This window comes from Schistocerca cancellata, chromosome 4 (assembly GCF_023864275.1).
Source record: "Schistocerca cancellata isolate TAMUIC-IGC-003103 chromosome 4, iqSchCanc2.1, whole genome shotgun sequence".
NCBI classification, from domain to species: Eukaryota; Metazoa; Arthropoda; class Insecta; order Orthoptera; family Acrididae; genus Schistocerca; species Schistocerca cancellata.
In genome coordinates, this window is record NC_064629.1 from 39,377,136 (window position 1) to 39,394,943 (window position 17,808).

General features: G+C 39.8%; 1 protein-coding gene across 1 annotated transcript in view; it reads left to right on the forward strand.

Moving 5' to 3' along the window:
- Positions 1-17,808, forward strand: part of LOC126183365 (structural maintenance of chromosomes protein 4-like) — a 313,166-nt gene that overhangs the window by 178,502 nt on the left and 116,856 nt on the right. The window contains exon 10 of the mRNA XM_049925284.1: positions 1,489-1,633. Coding sequence (XP_049781241.1) covers positions 1,489-1,633 — 145 coding nt within the window. The remainder of the gene's footprint in view (positions 1-1,488; positions 1,634-17,808) is intronic.

Here is a 17,808-nt window from a genome sequence, read left to right on the forward strand (position 1 = left end):
TAACTAGTTACTTTTTGATTGTAAGGTAAATAAATAAATAAATACCTAGTCATAATCTGACAACAGTTTGTGTGGGCAACCAAGTAAGTAGGTAAGTACTATTTCTGTATGTTGGATTATATGTTATGTTAGTACTTTTGATTATTTTTGCCACTGTAATAGAAAATTAATATTTTCGATATATAATGTACTTTTACAGAATATGTAATGTTCTTACACAGAAAGATGTGTAAAAATTAATATAAATTTCTAAATATTGTAAAATATGCAAAACACACATTGCTGTTCTATAATACATACTGTATCTCTTGATCATACATAATAAAATGTATAAATAAGTAGTACCAAAGAAAACAACAATTATTTTTACTTCCTGAAAAATTATACAGTTGTGATATGTAACTTCCTTTCAGGGAAATCTTCATTTTAACAATGAATTTTACAAAATTACTGTTGACTGAGTATTACATATTTTATGCTTCTATGACAAAGTGTGAGTGAAAATAAATGATAGTGCAGCAGAAGTGATCAGATTTCTGTTCCATATTTTATCTTTTGAAATGCAATTTTAAGCATTTTAACAATATTCAATTCAAAATTCCTGTGTAAAGGTGCTGGTGTGTCCATTCTTGAGTATCATTGGAAAAAAGTCTATCAGCCAATTCTTATTTGAAAAATTACAGTTATAAGTTACTTTAAAAAGAGACTGTGGAAAATAAGCTGTGACTACTAATGAGACTACTTCATTTCATTTACATCAGCTGATAATGATGAATCTTTAATTATTACATACGTGCCTTCCTAGCTGAGATTAATAACACCTTCCTGTATCATAGTACTCAACTTGGAAGTAGCTGGTTCAAATTCCAGTGTTGGAAGAAATTTTTGTTCCTAGTATTTGGCTGGCAAGTGGAAGAGAAATGGTGTCATACAATTCCTGCTCACAAGACTTTATCTAAATGCCTTGGGCCAAATTTGAAACCTCCCTGCACTGCCACATGGAGTGAGGGCATGTGATTTGTGTGTCACATGGGGATGTTACACTAAGTGCTGCCTCTAGGTTTCACCTCTACCTTCCCTTCAACCATAACAACTCGAGCACAAAACTAGACTTTTCACAGTCAGCCACATAAAACAGATATTCACTTGATACTTCATAATAGGTCAGAGGAAGGCAGAAGCAAACACCCAGGGCAACAATGCAGAATTACTGTCTATGCCCAAATGCTCATTTTCTGAGTATGAATAAGAGAGGCTTTGAGTTATTCTGTAATTATCTGCAGTGCTTTTACATGAAGAATCTTTCAAAAGGAGTGAAACATTTTAATGGATTGTACAAAAGTTTGCTTAATTTTGGTTAATGTGCTGTGATTAGAACATTAAACTGTTTGTTACTTGGGAATAGAGTGTTACAGATCATAAAAACAGATTTCATCTATTTTCATGCTTATGTATAATACATACATGAGATAAATTTGTTCATTTTAGGAATATTATGAAGAGTAACAAGAAAATAGAAGAAATTAACGAAGAAATAGTACACTTAGAAAATGTGATAAATGTGTATAAGAACCGGAATAGTTACCTCCTGAACCTTGTAAAGGATATAAATATTGAGCTGAACAAAGTAACAGTAAGTAATTAAACATTTTGAACCCTGGTCTGCAATCAGATCAGAGTACAGTTTAATGCCTATAGATGTCACTGTTAGCCTGATGCTGTTTTACTTATCCTCTACATTTTCTTGCATCTATCAATTTCTCTATCCACATGACTGTAATCTTTTGTCAGGAGCTTTTTTCTACTGATATGACTATACAGTGAAAATCAGTGTTCTTCACCTAGTGAGGGACGGGAAAAACCCACCGTGGTACAACAACAAAGTTAGGAAACTACTGCGAAAGCAAAGAGAGCTTCACTCCAAGTTTAAACGCAGCCAAAACCTCTCAGACAAACAGAAGCTAAACGATGTCAAAGTTAGCGTAAGGAGGGCTATGCGTGAAGCGTTCAGTGAATTCGAAAGTAAAATACTAGGTACCGACTTGACAGAAAATCCTAGGAAGTTCTGGTCTTACGTTAAATCAGTAAGTGGCTCGAAACATCATGTCCAGACACTCTGGGATGATGATGGCATTGAAACAGAGGATGACAAGCGTAAAGCTGAAATACTAAACACCTTTTTCCAAAGCTGTTTCACAGAGGAAGACCGCACTGCAGTTCCTTCTCTAAATCCTCGCACCAACGAAAAAATGGCTGACATTGAAATAAGTGTCCAAGGAATAGAAAAGCAACTGGAATCACTCAACAGAGGAAAGTCCACTGGACCTGACGGGATACCAATTCGATTCTACACAGAGTACGCGAAAGAACTTGCCCCCCTTCTAACAGCCGTGTACCGCAAGTCTCTAGAGGAACAGAAGGTTCCAAATGATTGGAAAAGAGCACAGGTAGTCCCAGTCTTCAAGAAGGGTCGTCGAGCAGATGCGCAAAACTATAGACCTATCTCTCTGACGTCGATCTGTTGTAGAATTTTAGAACATGTCTTTTGCTCGAGTATCATGTCGTTTTTGGAAACTCAGAATCTACTATGTAGGAATCAACATGGATTCCGGAAACAGCGATCGTGTGAGACCCAACTCGCTTTATTTGTTCATGAGACCCAGAAAATATTAGATACAGGCTCCCAGGTAGATGCTATTTTTCTTGACTTCCGGAAGGCGTTCGATACAGTTCCGCACTGTCGTCTGATAAACAAAGTAAGAGCCTACGGAATATCAGACCAGCTGTGTGGCTGGATTGAAGAGTTTTTAGCAAACAGAACACAGCATGTTGTTCTCAATGGAGAGACATCTACAGACGTTAAAGTAACCTCTGGCGTGCCACAGGGGAGTGTTATGGGACCATTGCTTTTCACAATATATATAAATGACCTAGTAGATAGTGTCGGAAGTTCCATGCGGCTTTTCGCGGATGATGCTGTAGTATACAGAGAAGTTGCAGCATTAGAAAATTGTAGCGAAATGCAGGAAGATCTGCAGCGGATAGGCACTTGGTGCAGGGAGTGGCAACTGACCCTTAACATAGACAAATGTAATGTATTGCGAATACATAGAAAGAAGGATCCTTTATTGTATGATTATATGATAGCGGAACAAACACTGGTAGCAGTTACTTCTGTAAAATATCTGGGAGTATGCGTGCGGAACGATTTGAAGTGGAATGATCATATAAAATTAATTGTTGGTAAGGCGGGTACCAGGTTGAGATTCATTGGGAGAGTCCTTAGAAAATGTAGTCCATCAACAAAGGAGGTGGCTTACAAAACACTCGTTCGACCTATACTTGAGTATTGCTCATCAGTGTGGGATCCGTACCAGATCGGGTTGACGGAGGAGATAGAGAAGATCCAAAGAAGAGCGGCGCGTTTCGTCACAGGGTTATTTGGTAACCGTGATAGCGTTACGGAGATGTTTAACAAACTCAAGTGGCAGACTCTGCAAGAGAGGCGCTCTGCATCGCGGTGTAGCTTGCTCGCCAGGTTTCGAGAGGGTGCGTTTCTGGATGAGGTATCGAATATATTGCTTCCCCCTACTTATACCTCCCGAGGAGATCACGAATGTAAAATTAGAGAGATTAGAGCGCGCACAGAGGCTTTCAGACAGTCGTTCTTCCCGCGAACCATACGCGACTGGAACAGGAAAGGGAGATAATGACAGTGGCACGTAAAGTGCCCTCCGCCACACACCGTTGGGTGGCTTGCGGAGTATAAATGTAGATGTAGATGTAGATGTAGTTATATTGTAGAAAATGGAGTTTATTAAATGTGATGTGATGAAAAGATTATCATCTGCCAATAGCAGACTTTCTTTGCTGTTTTGTGTGGGATAACGTGACACTAAAATGTTCACTAGTGCAGAAATTCTAGCAAATTCAGTTAACTGCAAATTCTGTGAATTTTGGATATTTATTGACACACATAAGCTGACTTCCAAGTTTTTCTTTGTATACAGGTGTGTCACATAAAATTGTTTCAAAATTCTAGATTCCAATACTTCATACACAAACCAAACTTGTTTGTTTGTTTTGTTTTCCAATCATTGTTTAATGATTGTATCAATATGTGTGTGTGGTGTTATATATTGGATATTTCCAAATATATACAGGTGTCACATCAAATTAGTTTTATATTGTCAGTTATAAATTAAATTTATGCTTACTACAAATTTTCTCTGTACTAGTTTCTTTGCGACAAGTATTCCCCCTCATTTAAAATTATATTTATGTGATCAAGTGTATGCTGGTATTTTTGAGAATTTTCATGACTTTGTCATGCATAACATATTTTGTGGCAAATAACAAATTTAATGATCTACAGTTGCAACACCTATACATTTTGGCAGTAATATCTTGTTTTGAAAATTACATCCCTTTAATTGTAGTGAAGGTACTTAAGTGATTAGTACATTTCCACATTTTTCTGCTCAAAGGCCAGTTTCTTCTGAAGAAGTGTTTATTACTTTGCAGTCATGATGTAGTTCTGACAAAATGGGCTGCCCTGTGTAAAACTGTGTTCTGCACATAAAATAATTGTCATATTATGTTACAGTTAGTTTCTTCCCACAACAGTACTGTATGTATTCTCTGTTTCTCATATATTCCTTCTGTTGCCAAATTTGTCACACAAGTCTGTTACTGGGTATACCTTCTACAAAATAAATATCACACATACATATTTTCATGTAGCGTCAAGGAAGCACTTAATTTTATATCAGGTTTTCTCTTATATTGACATAAACATTCCTTCACCATTTTTGGTGCAGTTCTTAAAAGTGCACTTATAATTTTTGTATAGAAACTGGTCCAGAAGAGAATCAGTGAGGTTAATTGAAAGTTATTCGTTTAGTGATCAGAAAAATATTGCACCAGCTGCAATGCAGCTCTGCTGTGGATGTTATCAGGCAAACGGCAACTGTGTTGCTGTTTTTAGGCAGCTAGAAATCATCCTTATTGTTAAGTGATCAGAAGGAACTCTGAATATATGTCAAGTGAATGGCTAAGAGTCCCTTGCTAGAAATAAAAAAGACGTGTGATGTACTATTCTCACCTGCAGGTACTGTCTTCTTTCCAGGAAATGCAGTACCTACTACTACTCATCAACTACGCTGTGAGTGGTGAGTCAGTAGTAGGTCTATGGGCCCTGTACGGGAAGACAAGCACTAGAGCAAACTTGAAGTACTACAGTCATTCCCTTAACCAGTAAGTCTGAGGTGCTGTCTCGCACTTGCACTGAAACTGTCACTGCACACACTTTCCCTCTAGTAGGGCTTGCTGTGTCCCTTGTCAGTAGAAAGCAGAGACATGAGGGTGTGGCTTTGTTAATAACTGTCAGTTCTAACATATGTTGAATAGAGGTACACCTTAGGAAAATGGTCCCAAGGAATGGGAAGGATATCTTCATACACTCAGTGTGTGTGCTCTTAGGTCTCGGTAAACATTCAGTCTTTAATGACAGCCTCATCAGTGGGGAATTAAATCCTAATCTTGTTTCTTTCATGCTGAAAAGGCTATTCCAGCAGCTGTTGAGGGAACAGTTTATCACACTACAGACTGTGGAACACACAGGCATGAATGATGCCTGTTCTGTATGCTTCATGGTGGTACTTGAAGACGAGCCTAGCTCATGTGATTTCATCAAAGTTTGCAACATGGAGCCTTATCCCCAGAATTTATTGTAGCCTTATGGTTCCGAGTCAAGAGGAAGGTCTGAAACAGAGCGTTTGAATGTAAAGTGAAAAGGTAGGTTGTTGAATATATGTCCAAAAGAAATGGGACTAAATTTTCCCAAATTAGAGTACAGAATTCCTGTTTCATGCATGTGAACTAGTTTCTTGAAATTATTTAATGACACTGTATGTGTTTTATAGAGGACAATATATTCAAATATACACAACCAGAATATTTTAAATGTCTTCTGCCAATCACTCTGCAATAATTGTGTAGTAAAATAAACATCTGTCACTTGGTAAGGCACTGAGGGATCAGACATGGCAACCTTTAGCATGCTAAACAACAAAAGAAACCATTGCAGTGTTGATTATTAAATATGCATAAATCCCAGATCCTTTCAATCATGTACTGGAGACAGTGATACATCAGTGCGTCCCTTGAACCTAGATAAACTTTGTATCCTGAATTTAATAGTTTCTGTATCAATTTGTATTTTTCACATACTTTTATTAACATTATTAGTTATTTTCCGAAATATTTTTACAGTTACTAGTGTGTGTTAGCACAAAATGAAAGGAATAAGACAGACAACATTTGTGTCTTCCAGACAAACATGAAACTTGCTGCGTGGCACTCAACCACCTGTTGAAATGACAGTAAAGCCAGTTCCAGTTTCCAAAATAAGAGAGAAACTTTTGATGTGCAGATGTTAACAGATGCATACAAATAAGATCATTCTCTTTCTGAGACACATACTGAAATGTATACCAAACAAATACATATTGTCTTTTGTATACTAGTATGTCCTCCCCTCATGAACCATGGACCTTGCCGTTGGTGGGGAGGCTTGCGTGCCTCAGCGATACAGATGGCCGTACCGTAGGTGCAACCACAACGGAGGGGTATCTGTTGAGAGGCCAGACAAACATGTGGTTCCTGAAGAGGGGCAGCAGCCTTTTCAGTAGTTGCAGGGGCAACAGTCGGGATGATTGACTGATCTGGCCTTGTAACATTAACCAAAACGGCCTTGCTGTGCTGGTACTGCGAACGGCTGAAAGCAAGGGGAAACTACAGCCGTAATTTTTCCCGAGGACATGCAGCTCTACTGTATGATTAAATGATGATGGCGTCCTCTTGGGTAAAATATTCCGGAGGTAAAATAGTCCCCCATTCGGATCTCCGGGCGGGGACTACTCAAGAGGACGTCGTTATCAGGAGAAAGAAAACTGGCGTTCTACGGATCGGAGCGTGGAATGTCAGATCACTGAATCGGGCAGGTAGGTTAGAAAATTTAAAAAGGGAGATGGATAGGTTAAAGTTAGATATAGTGGGAATTAGTGAAGTTCGGTGGCAGGAGGAACAAGACTTTTGGTCAGGTGATTACAGGGTTATAAATACAAAATCAAATAGGGGTAATGCAGGAGTAGGTTTAATAATGAATAAAAAAATAGGAGTGCGGGTTAGCTACTACAAACAGCATAGTGAACGCATTATTGTGGCCAAGATAGACACAAAGCCCATGCCTACTACAGTAGTACAAGTTTATATGCCAACTAGCTCTGCAGATGATGAAGAAATAGATGAAATGTATGACGAGATAAAAGAAATTATTCAGGTAGTGAAGGGAGACGAAAATTTAATAGTGATGGGTGACTGGAATTCGTCAGTAGGAAAAGGGAGAGAAGGAAACATAGTAGGTGAATATGGATTGGGGGGAAGGAATGAAAGAGGAAGCCGCCTTGTAGAATTTTGCACAGAGCATAACTTAATCATAGCTAACACTTGGTTCAAGAATCATGAAAGGAGGCTGTATACATGGAAGAAGCCTGGAGATACTGACAGGTTTCAGATAGATTATATAATGGTAAGACAGAGATTTAGGAACCAGGTTTTAAATTGTAAGACATTTCCAGGGGCAGATGTAGATTCTGACCACAATCTATTGGTTATGAACTGCAGACTGAAACTGAAGAAACTGCAAAAAGGTGGGAATTTAAGGAGATGGGACCTGGATAAACTGAAAGAACCAGAGGTTGTAGAGTGTTTCAGGAAGAGCATTAGGGAACAATTGACAGGAATGGGGGAAAAAAATACAGTAGAAGAAGAATGGGTAGCTCTGAGGGATGAAGTGGTGAAGGCAGCAGACGATCAAGTAGGTAAAAAGACGCGGGCTAATAGAAATCCTTGGGTAACAGAAGAAATATTGAATTTAATTGATGAAAGGAGAAAATATAAAAATGCAGTAAATGAAGCAGGCAAAAAGGAATACAAACGTCTCAAAAATGAAATCGACAGAAAGTGCAAAATGGGTAAGCAGGGATGGCTAGAGGGCAAATGTAAGGATGTAGAGGCTTGTCTCACTAGGGGTAAGATAGATACTGCCTACAGGAAAATTAGAGAGACCTTTGGAGATAAGAGAACGACTTGTATGAACATCAAGAGCTCAGATGGAAACCCAGTTCTAAGCAAAGAAGGGAAAGCAGAAAGGTGGAAGGAGTATATAGAGGGTCTATACAAGGGCGATGAACTTAAGGACAATATTATGGAAATGGAAGAGGATGTAGATGAAGATGAAATGGGAGATAAGATACTGCGTGAAGAGTTTGACAGAGCACTGAAAGACCTGAGTCAAAACAAGGCCCCGGGAGTAGACAACATTCCATTAGAACTACTGATGGCCTCAGGAGAGACAGTCATGACAAAACTCTACCATCTGGTGAGCACGATGTATGAGACAGGCGAAATACCCTCAGACTTTAAGAAGAATATAATAATTCCAATCCCAAAGAAAGCAGGTGTTGACAGATGTGAAAATTACCGAACTATCAGTTTAATAAGTCACAGCTGCAAAATACTAACGCGAATTCTTTACAGACGAATGGAAAAACTGGTAGAAGCCGACCTCGGGGAAGATCAGTTTGGATTCCGTAGAAATGTTGGAACACGTGAGGCAATACTGACCTTACGGCTTATCTTGGAAGAAAGATTAAGAAAAGGCAAAGCTACGTTTCTAGCATTTGTAGACTTAGAGAAAGCTTTTGACAATGTTGACTGGAATACTCTCTTTCAAATTCTGAAGGTGGCAGGGATAAAATACAGGGAGCGAAAGGCTATTTACAATTTGTACAGAAACCAGATGGCAGTTATAAGAGTCGAGGGGCATGAAAGGGAAGCAGTGGTTGGGAAAGGAGTGAGACAGGGTTGTAGCCTCTCCCCGATGTTATTCAATCTGTATATTGAGCAAGCAGTAAAGGAAACAAAAGAAAAATTCGGAGTAGGTATTAAAATTCATGGAGAAGAAGTAAAAACTTTGAGGTTCGCCGATGACATTGTAATTCTGTCAGAGACATCAAAGGACTTGGAAGAGCAGTTGAACGGAATGGACAGTGTCTTGAAAGGAGGATATAAGATGAACATCAACAAGAGCAAAACGAGGATAATGGAATGTAGTCAAATTAAGTCGGGTGATGCTGAGGGAATTAGATTAGGAAATGAGACACTTAAAGTAGTAAAGGAGTTTTGCTATTTAGGGAGTAAAATAACCGATGATGGTCGAAGTAGAGAGGATATAAAATGTAGACTGGCAATGGCAAGGAAAGCGTTTCTCAAGAAGAGAAATTTGTTAACATCGAATATAGATTTAGGTGTCAGGAAGTCGTTTCTGAAAGTATTTGTATGGAGTGTAGCCATGTATGGAAGTGAAACGTGGACGATAACTAGTTTGGACAAGAAGAGAATAGAAGCTTTCGAAATGTGGTGCTACAGAAGAATGCTGAAGATAAGGTGGGTAGATCACGTAACTAATGAGGAGGTATTGAATAGGATTGGGGAGAAGAGAAGTTTGTGGCACAACTTGACCAGAAGAAGGGATCGGTTGGTAGGGCATGTTCTGAGGCATCGAGGGATCACAAATTTAGCATTGGAGGGCAGCGTGGAGGGTAAAAATCGTAGAGGGAGACCAAGAGATCAATACACTAAGCAGATTCAGAAGGATGTAGGTTGCAGTAGGTACTGGGAGATGAAGAAGCTTGCACAGGCTAGAGTAGCATGGAGAGCTGCATCAAACCAGTCTCAGGACTGAAGACCACAACAACAACATACTAGTATGTATTTGATTAAATGAGTATATACAGTAGTACGAACAACACATGCACTCAGCAGATTTTAGTTACATTCAAACAATGCATCAACTGGAACTAGCAATAAAAACTCAGTGTTCTTGAGACACCAATTCTCTTCAGAATCCCTGGCTCGGTACTCATCACAGACAAGTAGTTCAGCCTTTTTGTCCCATAGTTACCTTTATTTTGTTCTGAATTCTTCCATAATAGTGAGACAGATTTACAACACAATTTCCACATTAGGAAAGTGGAGCCAAAATAATAATCATCTGTGAGGTGAAACAGACATAATTCATGAATGATATTCAGGTAAGTCAGTTTTAAAAAGTTCAGTGAATTGGCTGAGTTCCTCTTCAAAATTATTTTCAATATCTTTGGGGAAATTCTGAATCACAGATCCTGATTTTGGTAAATATCAAAAAAATCTGAATTGCCTTCAGTTTTGAGTATGATACCGCTCTTCTTGCAAAATCAAGAACACTGTGTAACAATGAAAATGTAAATTGAGTGATAATAGCCAATTCCTATCAGTTCTAATATGCTGATCCCAAATATCACAAAGACAATTCAAAATTAGCTCTAGTTTTCGTTTTACACTGTTTTTTTATGGTGAGATAATTATATATGGATTTTTATGTCAAGTTAAAAATCAAATATTATAATGGTTTGTCAGTCATAATAACTAGTAACAATTGATTATATTATTGTCCCTGGCCTTACTTGTGTGCAATATTTTGGATATAAACATTTTGATACCAATTTTAGTAAGCTTTTTGTCTCCCTCCTCTTCAACTTCAGTGACTTTATTAATGCATGTAAGCATTTTTGCACATTTGTTTCCAGATTAACTACCAGTTGTTCAAGTTGACTGCTATTGAAATGAACAAAAATGCCATGAGTTTGTGTCAACAGTGGTGACACATTTTGCTGTATGGGTGGAGAAGCGACATTTGCTTCACAACAGCAAATAACTCCACTGATTAAAAAAGCTTACAGTTTTTGTTGTTTTGGGTGCAAAATAGGTGATCAGGATAAACCCTGGGCTGCACATGTGATCTCCAGCACTTGGGGCAGCAACCTCAGAAATTGGGTGCATGGGAAAGGATGTTCAATGCCCTTTTGCAGTGCCCATGATCTGGCGTGAGACAACTGATCATGTCAGTGACTGCTACTTTTGTATGGTTCCTCCCATCAAGAAGGGAATATCTAAGAAGAAGTGGACAGCGATCTGTCCTAACATTCCATCTGATGGAGATTCTGAATGTCTTGTGTGGTATCACCGCCAGACACCACACTTGCTAGGTGGTAGCCTTTAAATTGGCCGCGGTCAGTTAGTATATGTCGGACCCGCGTGTCGCCACTATCAGTGATTGCAGACCGAGCACCGCCACACAACAGGTCTAGTCTAGAGAGACTCGCTAGCACTCGCCCCAGTTGTACAGCTGACTTTGCTAGCAATGGTTCACTGACTACCTACGCTCTCATTTGCCAAGACGACAGTTTAGCATAGCCTTCAGCTACATCATTTGCTATGACCTAGCAAGGCGCCATATTCAGTTACTATTCTGAACACATAATATTGTGAATCATGTACCATCAAGAGTGACATTCATCATTAATGGATTAAAGTTAAGTATAAAACTAATTACATCCACTTTCTGAATTCTAATTCCTTGTCATGTTCCAGACCTCACATCAGTATAGTTCTTCCCTCCTCATGCGAGCCTGCGTGAGCTAAAACGCGTGCATTTCAGCCTCCCCTAATAACACGATGCTGGCTCTTCAGCCAACTACATCATCTTGAACCATGTGCATCAGAAGATCCAGAGTTTCTTCCTAATATATCATCAACTAATGATCCAAAAAAATTGTCTCAAAATGAGTTAAGTGATCTCATTAGAAATTTGAAGCTCTCTAAAGCTAGGGCTGAGATTTTAGAATCAAGATTGTAGCAGCGCAAGTTTCTGGGAAGCAATGGAAATGTTTCATTGTACCGAAGAACAGAGCAACAGTTCACTCCTTTTTTTAACATACAAGATAGTCTTGTGGCATGTGTAGTCATAAATGGTCTAATGAAGGCTCTCAGAATTAATTACAACCCTGATGAGAGGAGACTCTTTATTGATTCGTCAAAGTTGAGCTTAAAAGCAGTGCTTTTACATATTGGTAATGAGCTTCCTTCTATTCCAATTGGGCATAGTGTGCAAATGAAAGAGTCATACCAAAACATGAAAATTTTACTAGAGGCCATTAGGTATAATGACTCTCAATGGCAGATTTGTGGTGACTTGAAAGTGATTGCACTGGTATTAGGTACGCAGTTAGGGTATACTAAATATTGCTGCTTTCTCTGTGAATGGGATAGCTGAGCTTGTTCATCTCATTACGGTAAATATGAATGGCCCACCAGAAAATCCCTTCAACCAGGTGTGAAGAGCATTAAGAGTGAACCTCTAGTAGACCATAAAAAGATTCTGCTCCCGCCTTTGCACACCAAGTTGGGTCTCATGAAAAACTATGTTAAGGAAATTAGCAAAGATGGTGACACATTTAAGTGCTTAAGGCAAAAATTACCTTAAGTGATGCCAAAGTAAAGGAGGGCATCTTTGTAGGCCCACATATTGGAGAGCTTTCTGGAGACCACACTTTTGATGGAATCACACAGGGTGATGAGAAGTACACATGAGAATGTTTTAGGATAGTCTATTTACAGTTCTTAGGGAACAAATGAGCAATGAATTACAAGGATATTGCAGATAACATGTTGTCATCTAATGAAAAACTTGGTTGCAACATGTCATTGAAAATCCGTTTCTTATGTAGTCATCTTGACTTCTTCCCCAAAGATTGTGGTGCAGTAAGTGATGAACATGGAGAGTGATTTCATCAAGATATTGCCACATTTGAGTAAGGGGTATGCCAGAAAGTTGAGCCCTACTATTTTAGCAGATTACTGCTAGACTGTCATAAGGATGTTCCAGAGTATGTGTATAAATGTCAAGCCAAGCAAAAACAGTCATCTTCTGAATTTATCTCTGAACAAAGTATGTAATTGTATATGCTGTACATATGGCAATTAAATATTTGTAGTCCTTTATATACATTTGTGATCAGTTAATTTATATATTTTCTTTTGTGCTTTACATAGTTCTGGTACTAAGTAGCCTCACAAAGTATTTTCATTAATATTTTACTTTTGAACTTTCAGAATGGCACAGAAATTTATCAATGCATAACACACAACATAATTCATAAATCGTGGAACATGATGGCATATTTAGCTAGTGAGTTATTTATACAAAAAATGATGACTTTTTTAAAAACTAGATCTAAATATTCATGAAGATGATGATTTTGTATCTTTTTATACTGAAAGAGACATTACTAACTCAAAATCATGCATTTTACACACTTTCACTTCAAATTTGTTGTTCAGTGTAATCAAAGTGTCAACAGTTAACAAGAAAAATTCGATTTTGAATATTTCCTATGCTGTGAACGTTCTGTCATATCATCATTTGAAGTAATTTCTTCACAGTTCTTAAAATTTAGGTAGCTCACAATAGTGATGACAGACATTGATGTATTTGGCTTTGTGCCCAAAATTACTTGTGCCATTGATCCAGTATACAAAGAATTCCATGGATATGGAACAAATCATAATTATACGTGAGGGTGTTCAGTGACAAGGTGGTAATAGCAAATATTACAAATACGATACCTCGTATCTAACCTACATGTTTACATTAAAGAATTCATCAAAGGAGTAAAAGGAGTTTCCCAAGAGATTCCTTCAGTTTACTCTTACACTGGTAAGGTCCTTTATGTCTGAAGGTAGTGTTTCCCTTTTTACTAGACTCAAGTTTCTTCTATCAACATGTAAGTCCTGCTTCGATCTTGCGTTTTAGTCATGATAGGCACTGTTAGTTTTGTGCATGGGGAGGTTCCCTGTTAAATAGCCCATAAGGGATAGGATATATTGTAAGATAATTGTTAATATTTAAATATTTTAGGGAGATTTCTGTATGAATGCTTTGTGTTAACTCTGCTTAGAGTTTGTGTTGCTCTTTTCAGAGTGACAAATACCTCAAAATATTGTAAACACAGGACAACAATGAACAAAAATAGCTAAAGTAAGCAGCCTTAACAGTGTCTGTGTTGGCAGTTGCTGTCATAACATGTTTAGCATAAGTTGTTGAACAAAGACTTTCACTCCAATCCAGAATATGGGAAGACCAATTTAGTTTACTGACAATGTGGAGGCCTAAAAATTTGAAGAATAAACTTCATGTATGAGTGGCATTCAAATGAATCAGTCACTAGTGTAAACAATGGTAATGATTTTATTAACTCAAAAATGTAGTTATACACGGTACACATACTCAATAATAGCCGCCAAAACTGGTGGCACATTTATCCCATTATGACACTAGCCAGTCAGTTCCATCCTTGAAGAAACTAGGAGGCTGCTGTTGAATCCAGACCTGGACCTAGTCACACATTTCATCACCCATTGCAAATCGATAGCTGCGAATAGCTTGTCTTAGAGGTCCAAACACATGAGTCACACGGAGAAGGGTTCAGGACTGTATGGTGGATGTCCCAGCATTTTTCACTGAAACTGCTGTAATGTTGTCTTCACTGCATTGGCCATGTGTGGGCAGGCATTATCATACAGGAGGTTCATGCCATTGGACAACATGCCTCAGTGTTTCGACTTGATGGCTCATCTAAAGTTTGGTAAAGTGGCTTCATAATGCTGGGCATTGATGGTGGCTCCCCATTCCAGGAATTCAACAATTAGTGGGCCCTTGTGGTCAGAAAAGGACATCATGACCTTACAAGAACTGGTGTGCACTGCCTTTGATTTCTTTGGAGGTGGTGAAGTTGAATGTTTCCACTGCTTGCTCTGATGCTTGCTTTCTCGTTCAAAATGGTGACACCCTGTTTCACCACCTGTGACAATACATGACAGAAATCAGTATTCCTCCTCATGATAACACTGTATATGACTCAAAGACACTGGCATTCGAGTACTGCGCTGTTTGTTGGTCAGTTGGTGGGGAGTCCACTCTGCACCGATTTTTTGAAGTTCAAGTGTTGATGGATTATGGTGTGGACAGTGCCCACACTATCACCCAGTAACTGATAGATCTCATCCACAGTGATTCTGTGGTTGTCAAAGACATTCACTTCACTGCGGAAGACATTCTCTTCTGCAACATTTTCTGGTGTGATGACATGATGAGACTGTCCAGAATGAGCATCATCTTCTATTGACTCACGCCCCTGAAGGAATCATTTGCACCATTCCACAACACTTGAATGACTCAGACTGTACTCACCATACACAGCCTTCATCCACTGATGCATTTCACGGCCTCCAACTTCCTCCACCGCCAAAAATCAAATCACCCCTCATTTTTCCTGCTTGCTTGCCTGCATGTTCAGTGGTGGACAATAACTTTTGTGACCACCTTCTCTTCGGCAGGAAACCACACTGGCACTATGCAACATAAAACAGTGAGCACGTCTTAGTATCTCTACTAATAGATGGCACAGTTATGTGGTGCCACCTTTTGTGTAAGGCAAAGGTCGACGCACTGACCAGGCTTCATTTGAATGAACCTTATATATCTTGATCATTACAGCTTAGACCTGTATCCTCCTAAACTTTCTGAGACCCATAGAAATGAGTGTACAATTTTTTTAATTTAAAGTCAAATCATTGCAGCTGAACCACTTACAGAGATCATGGAACAGGTTTTTTTTTTTTTTTTTTCCAACCAAAAGAGATGTATCATCTGCAAACAGAGTAAATTTGCTAGTAGCTTTTGTACAAAGTGGAAGGTCATTAATAAAAATAAGAAAGAGCAAGGGGCTCAGCACAGAACCTTGTGGTAAATCTGCACTTACTGTATCCCAGCGAAAGGAAGCTATTGTGACATCTACACAATTTCAGTGACGTCTGCTTTCTATCAGTCAGGCACAATCTTTCCTTTCCAGGCTGCATACCTTCCTTTTCCACATCCTTCCCCTTCCCTTTCTCCCCCTCTGGGAGTATGTTTAGTGCCTACATCTGGAGATGGACACTCAAAACTGTAGAACAGTCTCTCCTCTTTGCTTTCTGTGCTGGCAAGTCTTTGTCCTTCCTTTGTCCTCCTCTTTCCCTTACCTCTTCTCTTTACCCTTTTCTCCGCTGCAGCATTTGAGACCTCTCTTCTTTCCTTTCCTTTTCTTTTTCCTCCCTTTCTCTTTTTTCCTCCCTGTGCATGTCTGAAGGCCGACCCATGCATTCCTGTGCATAGATGGTGACAGGGTAACACGTAATTCCCTGCCCTGGGTAGACAGGTAGGACACGTACGTACCCCCTTGGTAATGGCCAGGCCCGGGGAGGGGTGATTATCCGAGCTCATACCTTCCAAAAGTGCCAATTGGTCTCTCTGTCCATTTCTCGGGAGGTGTGACCTGAGGTGTGAACAATCACATAAGGTGGGAGTGCCCTTGGAGAGGGCCCCCACAAGGAAGGAGCATGCCATCAGAGATGCTGGTAATCACGGGGGATACTTCTGCGATGGTTTCCTCATCATCTACTATGTCTGCTCACAAGCGAAAGTTAAATGAGTCTCAGCCACAGACAATTCTTCCATTAGTGCCACAGTCCCTTGTTGTGTCTCAGTCTGATGAAGGTCAAGACTTCTCCACAGTCAACCCTTTCATTATTCAGAAAGGTGTCGACACAATTGCAGGTCCTGTAAAGTCTTGTTCCCAATTATGAAATGGCACCTTGTTGTTAAAAACAGTCAGTGCCCCCCCAGGCACAAAAATTGCTGCGTACTTCACTGCCACACACTTTCCCTGTCTGGGTGGAAGTGCACTGCACTTTAAATTCATCATGTGGGGTGGTTTATACACACTCCCTTGATGGATTGTCTGATGAGGAAATTCAAAACTACCTCTCTGACCAGGGCATAATGGCTGTTCATCGAGTCATGAACAGGGTTGACAAGGACTTGGTTCCAACCCGTACTGTCTTCTTGACATTTGACAGAATTCAACTTCCATCAAACATAAAAGCGGGCTACGAGATAATTTCTGTTCACCCTTACATACCAAACCCTACGCATTGCTATCAGTGCCAGCAGTTCAATCATACCAGCCAGTCATGTTCCAATCTGGCCAAATGCATTACGTGTGGCAAGGATGCCCATGAGGGTGCTTGTCCACCTCCATCCCATCATTGCATCAACTGTATGGGTGACCACGCTGCTTCCTCTAGAGATTGCTCCATTTTTAAAGACAAACGGCTCATTCAGGAAATCAGAGTGAAGGAAAAGGTGTCGACCTTTGCTACTCGAAAGTTATTTTCCAGTCGAAAGCCCACTGTGCCTCACACAGGTAAATATAGCACTGTCCGTACCTCTCCTTAGCCTAGGAAGGAGGCAGCCACACAGACTTGTGATCTCACCTTTAGTGCTATGGTCATCAGGTCGGCCAGTGCAAAGATCGTCTGTTCAACCTCCCCACTCTCACCTGGTGACTATATGGCTCACCCTTCATCGGGTTCTGCTGAATCACGAGCCCCAAAATCAGACACCCGACTTCCAAAAAAGAGCCTACTCATGAAGATTTTTTACGTACCCCAACTTCACAATCATCAATTCCTCCTTCATCTCAATGTCCTGTTTCCAAGAACGCTAATAAGAAACCCAGTTCCTCTCCTTCTCCGCCACGGCGTGTCTCATCCACAGCACCACCTGGTGGTAACCACCCTCGGCCGTCTTCTTTGTCGCCAAGGCACACTGCTGATGGCCGCTCAATCTTCCCATCACTGGTGGCAGCAGCTGCTCCCGAACAACTTATGGATCAGGATCTTCTGCTTTCGGCTGAATGCCATTCCACGCTGTCGGCCGCCGGCCACTGGCTCTGAGCAGTCATTGAATTGAGGACAACCTCGGTC